General features: G+C 55.5%; 2 protein-coding genes across 7 annotated transcripts; one reads left to right on the top strand and one right to left on the bottom strand.

The window, feature by feature from the left end:
• Positions 1-1,238: 1,238 nt before the first annotated feature.
• PHF1 (PHD finger protein 1) lies at positions 1,239-5,474 on the top strand. Of its 3 annotated transcripts, none has more exons than XM_012658438.1 (14): positions 1,239-1,409; positions 1,494-1,575; positions 1,679-1,774; positions 2,212-2,312; positions 2,425-2,573; positions 2,751-2,846; positions 3,058-3,126; positions 3,252-3,375; positions 3,479-3,546; positions 3,734-3,838; positions 3,964-4,153; positions 4,243-4,337; positions 4,607-4,684; positions 4,850-5,474. In XM_012658438.1, exons 1-14 carry the CDS (start codon positions 1,251-1,253, stop codon positions 5,133-5,135), a joined length of 1,698 nt encoding a protein of 565 aa, XP_012513892.1. In that variant the 5' UTR covers positions 1,239-1,250; the 3' UTR covers positions 5,136-5,474. The 3 variants fall into 3 exon arrangements, with proteins under 3 accessions (XP_012513892.1, XP_012513891.1, XP_012513893.1); XM_012658437.1 differs by having other exon boundaries at positions 4,604-4,684; XM_012658439.1 differs by lacking the exon at positions 4,243-4,337 and having other exon boundaries at positions 3,975-4,153; positions 4,604-4,684; positions 4,850-4,914.
• A 106-nt stretch (positions 5,475-5,580) lies between these two features.
• CUTA (cutA divalent cation tolerance homolog (E. coli)) lies at positions 5,581-7,338 on the bottom strand. Of its 4 annotated transcripts, none has more exons than XM_012658441.1 (6): positions 7,003-7,338; positions 6,510-6,718; positions 6,291-6,350; positions 6,132-6,177; positions 5,955-6,004; positions 5,581-5,808 (listed from the first exon to the last, which is right to left on the bottom strand). In XM_012658441.1, exons 1-6 carry the CDS (start codon positions 7,042-7,044, stop codon positions 5,682-5,684), a joined length of 534 nt encoding a protein of 177 aa, XP_012513895.1. In that variant the 5' UTR covers positions 7,045-7,338; the 3' UTR covers positions 5,581-5,681. The 4 variants fall into 4 exon arrangements, with proteins under 4 accessions (XP_012513895.1, XP_012513896.1, XP_012513897.1 ...); XM_012658442.1 differs by lacking the exon at positions 7,003-7,338 and adding an exon at positions 6,920-6,987; XM_012658443.1 differs by lacking the exon at positions 7,003-7,338 and adding an exon at positions 6,920-6,964 and having other exon boundaries at positions 6,510-6,714.
• Between the last annotated feature and the right edge of the window lie 1,951 nt (positions 7,339-9,289).

Below are 9,289 nucleotides of genomic sequence, written 5' to 3'. Positions count from 1 at the left end.
GTCCAGTCCGGAGGGTGGCTGCCAGGAGGGGGGATTCCCTCTTGCCCCAAGGGCGAGTCTCTCGTCGGAGGAAGGGGCTGAGGAGATTCCCTCTCCCACCGGTCCGACTATTCGCGTCCACAGCCGTGGACGGGCAGTCTCTTGCTCTGTGCCCTCCAGGCCTGTTGGAGGTGAAGGAGGTGGGGTGAGGTAGTGCCCGTCCCCCCCTCCGGCTCCTCCTTCCCCCCGTCTTCCCCTCCCACTACCCTCCCCCCAAGCCGGTCCGTCCCTCCCCTCCCCTCCCTTCTCTCCCTCCACCCCGCCGCCTCCTCCTCCCGCTGCCGCTGCTTTGGCTGCTGCGTCATACGCCCCTGAACCGCCGGGACGGAGGGGCTGGGCCTGGGGACCCCCCGGCCTCCGCCTGCACGCCCCCCGACGCCCGGACGTGCCCTCCCCGCGCGGGGGGCTCGCCTAGGTCTCCCACCTCTGCCCCTGCCTGGCTCCCGGCGGCCCCAGCTGTCACCGGTAAGGAGGCGGCAGGAGGCGCCGGTGGGGGGAGGCAGGGAGCAGGGGGTCGGCGCGCAGGGCGCAGGCGGGAGAACCTCGCCGCCCTGGCCTTGGGTCGGGCTGGGTGGACTCAAGTCCCTTCTCGGACCTGCGGTCATGGGGAGTAGAGACCGCGACTGGGACACGCCCCCCTCCTGGGGCACTCAGGGAAGTTATCTAACCCCGGGGCAGGGAGCCCCGAATTTGAGGGTGACCCAACATAACCTGGCACCAGGATGGTTGTTCTTAATGAGACATGCAGGCCCAGGAGACAGCCGTTTCTACTCTGGAAAACATCTCCAGAAAAGCTCCCAAAACATCTCTGGGCCACAGAGCACCCCAATTATGATACCTCTAAACAGCACGGGAAGGTGAAACTGAATGATAACCTTTGCTTCTGCGACCGTCATTTCTCCTAAAATCTCAAAGCCAGGATATAATATCCCAAGAGAGCTCTGGAAGCTGGGAAAGTAGAGAACTAGGTTTTGGGGGAGGGGGTGCGGTTAGGAAGAGAAGAGCCAGTCACCAGAGTTGCAAGAGCTGGAGTCAAGAAGCTGGTGTCTGGTGCCCAGAGGCTGCCTGTCCAGGTGTCTCAGGGATTTGGAGACTGGGAGCACAGATGCTTGATTCTTGACAGAAACAGGCAAAGAAAATGGGAAAGCTTTCTGAGCATTCATAACCTTCTTTTCCCCATCTCTTTTCTGGCTAGGCCCCCCCAGGATGCAATGGCGCAGCCCCCCCGGCTGAGCCGCTCTGGTGCCCACTCACTTTGGGACCCAAGTTCCCCTGCTCCCACCTCAGGCCCCAGGCCTCGACTTTGGGAGGGCCAAGATGTGCTGGCCAGGTGGACTGATGGGCTGCTATACTTGGGCACCATCAAGAAGGTAGGCCTTCTACCTCTGACCTCCTTCCCATTCCTCTTATCTAATTCTGCTTCCTATTTCATCCTCTGCGCCCACCCATTCCAGGTGGACAGTGCTCGGGAAGTGTGCCTGGTCCAGTTTGAGGACGATTCCCAGTTTCTGGTTCTATGGAAAGACATCAGCCCTGGTGAGACCCTAGCTATCTGAGATTGTACATCCTGTTAAGAACCTGGTTTGGGAGGCAGAGAGGGGTTTAAAGGCAAAGCCCCTGACACTGTCTTCCCTCACAGCTGCCCTCCCTGGGGAGGAACTCCTCTGTTGTGTCTGTCGCTCCGAGACAGTGGTCCCTGGGAATCGGCTGGTCAGCTGTGAGAAGTGTCGCCACGGTGAGAGGGCAGGACACCTGAATGGTCCAGTTTTCCCTGGGCCTTCCAGGCTGCCTCTGGCCCTTCCCTATAGCACTGGTCCTTATGTCCTGACCTGGCCTCCAGTTTCCAGGCCACCACTCTGGCCAATCTTTTCAAGCCTGTAACCTCATCCTCTTCTAGCACAGGGAGAGGCACACATGGAAAGGGGTGGTGTAAGCTTTGCAAGCAGAGGGTGGTTCAAATACACCCTTTTCTAACCATATGACCTTGGGCAAGTCCCTAAACCTCTAGGAGCCTCAGTTCTCTCACTTGTAAAATAAGGATAATGTACCCACCCCAGCAGGACCATGGTCAAGGATTATATGAGATGGGTAAGACTATTCCTATCCCAATACTAAACAGACACAGGCATGCAATGCAATAAGCAGTCTACTATCAACATTATCATTATTCAGCTTATCACCAGGACTGCCATGTTCCAAGGGCCCCAGCCCCTGGAGAGGGAGAGGGCACATCCTGGGTCTGCCGCCAGTGTGTCTTTGCGATCGCCACCAAGGTAAAGACACCTCTTTGTTACCCCTTCCTGTGGAAGCCTACCATCCACAGCCTCTCCCAAGCCTTTCCTCTCCCCACCCCTCTGAGGCCTCCCACCTGTTCTGTCTCTGCAGAGGGGGGGTGCACTGAAGAAGGGCCCCTATGCCCGGGCCATGCTGGGCATGAAGCTCTCTCTGCCGTATGGACTAAAGGGGCTGGACTGGGATGCTGGACATCTGAGCAACCGACAGCAGAGCTACTGTTACTGTGGTGGCCCTGGGGAGTGAGTAATGAGGGGTGGCGGGTTATGGAATAAGTGATGTGATAGAGCCCAGGGAAAGAAGAAGAAAGAACAGAGTGTGCGGAGCACTGAGGGGTATGGGAGGTAGGTGATAAGCAGGGTTTGGGGCAGTTATGAGGATGGGGGCATCTGGAGGCTACTAGTCCTGTTTCCCCTCAGGTGGAATCTGAAAATGCTGCAGTGTCGCAGCTGCCTGCAGTGGTTCCATGAAGCCTGCACCCAGTGTCTGAGCAAGCCCCTCCTCTACGGAGACAGGTGAGACCAGGGCAGACTCTGCAGGAGGCAAGGACACCCTCTGGCCTTGTGCTCCACCCTCTCGGTTCCCCAGGCCCTTCTCCATTTCAGTCTCTTCCCAGCCTCTGCAGTGCTTCCTCACCTGTTTGCCCCATCCTTGCTTGTGAGTCCACCATGGCGTGGCACAGTTGTCCTGAATAAGGTGTGTTCTTTCCCTCTTGCCCATGTCCAGGTTCTATGAGTTTGAATGCTGTGTGTGCCGGGGGGGCCCTGAGAAGGTCCGGAGACTACAGCTTCGCTGGTGAGCTGGATTCAGCATAACTCTCAACACTCCCAGTATTTCACCCTACATGCCCAGCTTCCCACCTGGAACTCCCCTGGCTTTTGTAATGCTTCTGGGGCCTTGACAACTTGATGTTTCTCCAGGGTGGACGTGGCCCATCTTGTCCTCTATCACCTCAGTGTTTGCTGTAAGAAGAAGTACTTTGATTTCGACCGTGAGATCCTTCCCTTCACCTCTGAGAATTGGGACAGTTTGCTCCTGGGGGAGGTAAGGAGTTGTGGAATTTGGAGGTTGGGGTGGGACAGGGACATGTAGAGGAAAGGGGAAGAGGCGAAATCACTGTTCCCCTGACCCTATTTTCCTCCCCCAGCTTTCAGACACCCCCAAAGGAGAACGTTCTTCCAAGCTCCTCTCTGCTCTCAACAGCCACAAGGACCGGTGAGTTGGAGAGGAGGGGGAGACAAGAGGGAGGCTCAGAAAGAGATGGAGATTTGGAAGTTGGGAGGGCAGAGGAGGGGAGGGAGGGGCTGTAACCCACCTGGAGCATGACTGAAAGGGATTGAGGAGTGGCATAAGGGGAACGTTATCTATAGCACTGACCCTGTATGTTTTGCTCCTTGCCCAGTTTCATTTCAGGGAGGGAGATTAAGAAGAGGAAGTGTTTGTTTGGTCTCCATGCTCGGACCCCTCCCCCTGTGGAGCCCCCTACTGGAGATGGAGCCCCCACCAGGTCACTGGTCCAGCGGGGATGGGAGAAATTCTCAGGGTATTAATCTGGGGGAGTGTATGTCTAGAAATGGGGAGGTCTTTGGGGTGTCCGGGAGGGGGCTGGGGGGATAAGGAGGCCTCTTACAGCTTCCCTTCAGGGCAGGGCCCTGGGGGAGGGGTCTCACGTCCCCTGGGGAAGCGCCGGAGGCCGGAGCCAGAGCCCCTGAGGAGGAGGCAGAAGGGGAAAGTGGAGGAGCTGGGGCCACCCTCGGCAGTGTGCAATCAGCCAGAGCCCCGGGAGCTGAGGGAGCGGGCTCGTCTGCAGAGGGCACTGCAGGTACAGGGGCAGGGGAACCCCATGGGGCAAATGGTGGGATGTGGGAAGGAATCAAGGATTATCTCTCAGTCCTTTGCCCCCTCTTCTAGGCCTCAGTGTCTCCACCACCCCCCAGCCCTAACCAGAGTTACCAGGGCAGCAGCGGCTACAACTTCCGGCCCACAGATGCCCGCTGCCTGCCCAGGTCAGTGCTCCTCTACCCCACAACCAGATATGTTCCCAATTATTTACATGCTCTGGACCTTCTCAGCCAGAATTCTTTCCTCTCCTCCTTGGCTACCCACTTCTTTTCCTAGAGAGACTTCCAGAACCAGTGTCTAGTACCCATTATTTGGGGCTATGGGAGCCCCTAGGGGGCTAGTACCAGGGGTAGTGTTTGAGCTCTGCACTTGCCAGGGGGAGAAGGCCCTGTTCCCCTGCTTCAGGTCCTGACTTCCCCCCTAACCCCAGCAGCCCCATCCGGATGTTCGCTTCCTTCCACCCTTCTGCCAGCACCGCAGGGACCTCTGGGGATGGTGAACCCCCAGACAGGTAAGATTCTATCCCATATTTCCAGTGATGCCCCTCTTCCCTTCTAGGTTGCTCAGGTTTCTTAGTCTCTAACCATTTCTGTTTCCCTGGATCCACATGTGGCCCCCATTTCTAGTCAGTCCTTGTCTACATCTGTCTAGACTCACAACTACCTTTTTTCCCTAGGTCACCCCTGGAACTTCACATTGGTTTCCCCACAGACATCCCTAAAAGTGCCCCCCACTCGCTGACTGCCTCGTCTTCCTCAGTCCCAGCCCCGTCCCCAGGTCTTCCTAGACGCTCAGCACCACCTTCTCCCTTGTGCCGTAGTTTGTCTCCTGGGACTGGAGGAGTCCGAGGTGGGGTTGGCTACCTGTCCCGAGGGGACCCTGTCCGGGTCCTTGCTCGGAGAGTACGGCCTGATGGCTCTGTACAGTACCTGGTTGAGTGGGGAGGAGGAGGCATCTTCTGAATAGCATGCCTCTGCCCACCTCCCCATCCACACACACCGGCACTTTCATACCCTGACCTCTGACCTCACCTACAGCTGGGATGTACCTGGAGAGACAGGGAGTAATTCTCCCTACTGTCCAGGCTGGAATCCAAGTGGGAGGGTGGGGAAGAGGCTCTCTTCTCTACCCCCTCCAGGATTCCTGACCCTCCCATCCTTCTCATTTCCTTTGATGTTATTTTGTTACAGCTTTTTAAATATTTTTAAAAATTATTTAACCCCCAGGGGAAGAGACTGAGGAGGGGGGGATGATAAGGGATCCCAGACTCTGTATGATTGAAATAAAGAGAAATAAACAAATTTAGCAGCTCTGCGTTATTCTGAAAGATGGAGAAATTACAGGGACTGGAAGTACTTCTTATCTTCCCCAAGCAAATTTGTATAAGACAAGGAAAAAAGGCAAAAGGCAGAAAGAACCAAAGACGGGATTTAATGGGGGCCCATTTATCACCTGCAAGTCAGAGGGCATGGAAGTATCTGAGGGGATCATGGCAGGAACAGGGCTCATCATGGTAGGACTGTGTTGGAGTCAGAAACTGACTCTGTGACCTGGCGCACCCAATGCAGGTACGGGGAGTTCCCCTGCTCCACGGGCAATGCAATCACCTCAGCCACTTCGTAAGGGTGCACAGACCTACAAAATAGATTGGGGGGCAGTGCAGGGGGTTACTCAAAGATTTACCCAAAGGAGCCCACCCACTCAGATACAAGCCCTAGATGACCCAGCAAGTCCCGCCCCACAGTACACACCCTCACCCCTATTCATCTCAAAGTTCTCACCGAACAAAATCTGTCAAAGCTGGGACCAAGGAGCTTTGGGTTTTGATCATCTAAGGAGCAAAGACAAACATGGTTGAATTAAGGGGTGGGACTGATTTCAGGATATCAGATAAGGAATAAAGGTCAAAGGGGTCAGGGAATTAGAGAAGTTTTGTTGGGGGAGAGGATGTTTCTCACCATCAGCACCTCACTGTCTTCCTCGATCTTTCCCTTCCACTCGTAGCTGAAAAGGTCAGGGAGGGGTGGAAAGTCGGAGGGAGCAAAGATTTTCCCCTAGGAAAAAAGCTGCCAGTCAGCCCCCAGATACAGGTTAACCCCCCAGCTCCTATGACTTACATGGATGTAATCTGAGGGATGAGGTTAACGCAGGCTGCTAGGCGCTTCTCCACCACAGCCCTGAAGATGAAGAGACAGCCAAATTCAGAGTGCCCCATGACCCTGATTTCTGCACTGGCAGCTCAAAGACAGGCTTCCAAAGCTGGAGAGAGCAGAAAGTGGCACTCTCCTTCCCCAACCCCAACTCTCCCTTCACGATCATCCATCCTCACTCCCCACCTGGCGATCTCCTTGGCGACCTTCTCGTTGGGGCAAGTGACGAAGGCTGCGGAGACCGAGCCTGGAACGTAACTAGAGCCCGAGGCCGGCGAGGGCTGCGACGGGGAGCTTCCAGAGGCCATGGACAGCAGGGCTCGGGGTAGCAACAGAAAGCGGGAGGTCACAGGCAGCAGTGCCGGCATCCAAAGACACGCCAGGAGCAGAGCTGCCTGAGAGCGGGCGGGGGCGGGGGTGTCAGGCCTAAATTCAGTCTCTCCCCACAAACACACCAGGAAATTGCACCTGGCAAGCCTTTGCTTGGTTGGACACTCAGGCTCTGCCCTCCCTCTTCTGCACCCTTAAGGAAAATGTCCCTAAAGCTGGGAGAGAAACTTGCAAGATTAAGGCAAAGACTCGGTTTCCACTCACACCTCAGGGGGGCCAACCTCTGGGATTTCGGAGCGGGTAGCGGTCGAGGATTCGAGGACCGGAAGGGGCGGGGCCCGTCACTCACCCCTCCGCCGAGCAGGCCTGCGGGAGCCCGCCCCCTAGTCATGCAGCCTACGCTCGTAGAGGAGAGCTGATAACAAAAGCCACGCGCTACACGGAGAAAAAACCCCAAGCCCACAAGAGCGGTCTCTTCTTATCTGGGCGACAGCCACGTGATGAGAAAACAGCACACACCACGTGACAGAAGAAGCCAGACTACCCGAGCCTCCAGAGCCAGCCAATCCTGGCTCTTACGTGGCTTGGCTTGCCCCGCCTCCTAGTGAGGGAGGAGCGCAGGAAGAGTTGACCAATCGACGGCCGGATCTGCAGACGTGCGCGGAAGTGGCACGCCCGTTTCCGTGTAAACCCGAAAGCGCCAGTTGCTGGCAGAGGAGAGCCGCTGCGGCGTTCCACTGTCACGTGAGGGGGTCGGTCCTCTTAGGGGGCGGTACCTCAGTGAGTGACATTATGTGGCCAATCGCAGGCTAACCCCGCAGGCCACGTGACTAGAGAGCTGGCGCCAGGAAAGAGGGGCCGGAGACCCCACAGACTTGATGCGTCAGGCCATGGAGTGGGGAATCATCCTAAAACCCCAGAGTGTGCCTATAACAGCGCCTACGCTGTTTCTTAGGCCTTACGGAGTGGGAGGGTCTGAGAAGACTAAACCTCAGAGGGTGAAGACAGTACCCCTGCCCTTTAGTTAGGACTGAAACATGCCTGGGTTTGGGAATGAACACGATGATCTGAGGAGAAGCCAGCTGTCCCTGGGTAGGGGGGAGTGATTAGGCAGGCACGAGCATGGCAAGACAATGGCTACGTGAGGAAAGATATATTTTAAAAGGACAGAGCAAGATCCTGTAAATGGGATAGAGGATGATGAAAATAGGGATGAGGGCGCCCCAGCCCTTCTAACTGAAAACCCAAAGCTTGAGACAGACTGGTGAATCAGAGGAAGTGCAGGTTGGGGATAGTAGTGATGGTCTTTTGTCCCCTCTTCCCCGCATATTGCACTATTGCCATCCCCAAGATCGGTCCACCTCTCAGCCTTGGGTCTCTTTTCTTTAACCCATCCCCCAAGGAGCCAGGACCTGCCCTACATAACCTCCCTGGGGCCCAGGCACATGCTGTGACCCAAAAATGGAGAGAGGGGCCAAAGAGAAGCCAGAGAAGTGGGAGGAAGCAGCAGAGAAAAAGGTTCTTGCCGCTCCCCCTACCCAATATTCCCTCTCCCTCCAAGGTCTGGGGTCAACTGTCTGGTAGTGAGTATGCCTGGTGTCAGAATTCTCTCATACTTACCTCTCCAGGGTTGGGGGTATCCCTGAGATCTTTGCGTTTGAAGTTTGTCTCTGAGACGGTTCTCTAGCGTCTTTCAATATTTGTGTTAGGATCTTTCTCAGGACTGAATTTACTTCTATGTTTTCTATTTTGGGGGTTTCTGTGTTTCAGGGTCCGCGGCCACATTCTCTAAGGTCTTTTTAAACTGTATGAGTTTTGGGCCTCTGAGTTCTCCATTTCTGGGCCAACTGAGTGTCTCTCTGTTTCTCTCTCCCCCCCACCCCCCCAAGTCTTGAATTTCTCTGAGTTATCAGTCCCTGAGTCTGCAGTTTCTTTGAGATCTGAGTCTAGGGTCTCTCAGATCTCTCTCTGATCTAAGATCTAATTCTGGGTCTGGGTCTTTCTGAATCTAACCTTATCTTTTCTTTAAGTGTAGGTCTCAGGTCTTCGTCTCGAAAATCATCAATTCAGGGTCTGGAGTCTAAGATTTCTGTAGCTATGGAGAACCTTTATGAGACTAAGATTTTGATCTTTAGCTCCTCTCTCAGGGGTATCTGGGGTTCTTTTTTTCTTAGATCAAGGGTCTCTTTTCCTCTAGATTTTGGATCTGTGTCTCAGATTAACTCACGGGGTGAGGGTGAGGTATCTTTCTCTGTAAGTCTGGGGTCTTTCCATCTCAGGGTCTGGGGTCTGCATCTTTAGGAACGATCTCTGTCTCTGGTGTGTTTTTGAATCAGGGGTCTCTCTCTCTCTCTCTCTTTCTCTCTCTGGGTCTCCCTGAGTAGGGGTGGGGGCTGCAGAGTCTCTCCCTCCTCCTCCTCCTCCTGCTCTCTTAGCTCTCGCTCGCTCCCCCGCCCCCCCTTCTCTCTCTCTCTCTCTCTCTCCGCTGCCGCTGCTGCCGTTGGCTCTTATTCTCCTCCTCCTCCTCCTCTCTCCTCCTCTCTGCTTCTCTCTGCTCCTCTCTCCTCCTCTCTCCTCCTCCTCCTCCACCTCCTCCTCCTTCTCCCCCTCTCTCTCCCCCTCTTTCTCTCTTCTCT

This window comes from Propithecus coquereli, unplaced genomic scaffold, assembly GCF_000956105.1.
Source record: "Propithecus coquereli isolate 6110/MARCELLA unplaced genomic scaffold, Pcoq_1.0 Scaffold587, whole genome shotgun sequence".
In the NCBI taxonomy this organism is placed as follows: Eukaryota; Metazoa; Chordata; class Mammalia; order Primates; family Indriidae; genus Propithecus; species Propithecus coquereli.
Note: the sequence above shows the minus strand (reverse complement) of the source record. Positions and strands in the feature narration are given on the sequence as shown.

What these genes read in the sequence shown, in the direction of transcription:
- PHF1 (XM_012658437.1), top strand. Translation starts at nt 1,251, where the DNA reads ATGGCGCAGCCCCCCCGGCTGAGCCGCTCTGGTGCCCACTCACTTTGG. An exon ending in TCTTTGCGATCGCCACCAAG is followed by an intron (nt 2,313 to 2,424) that starts GTAAAGACACCT and finishes CTGTCTCTGCAG; the next exon opens with AGGGGGGGTGCACTGAAGAA. An exon ending in GGAGATGGAGCCCCCACCAG is followed by an intron (nt 3,839 to 3,963) that starts GTCACTGGTCCA and finishes GGCCTCTTACAG; the next exon opens with CTTCCCTTCAGGGCAGGGCC.
- CUTA (XM_012658441.1), bottom strand. Translation starts at nt 7,044, where the DNA reads ATGACTAGGGGGCGGGCTCCCGCAGGCCTGCTCGGCGGAGGG. An exon ending in CAGGCCTGCTCGGCGGAGGG is followed by an intron (nt 6,719 to 7,002) that starts GTGAGTGACGGG and finishes GCCCGCTCTCAG; the next exon opens with GCAGCTCTGCTCCTGGCGTG. An exon ending in AAGACAGTGAGGTGCTGATG is followed by an intron (nt 6,005 to 6,131) that starts GTGAGAAACATC and finishes TTTGCTCCTTAG; the next exon opens with ATGATCAAAACCCAAAGCTC.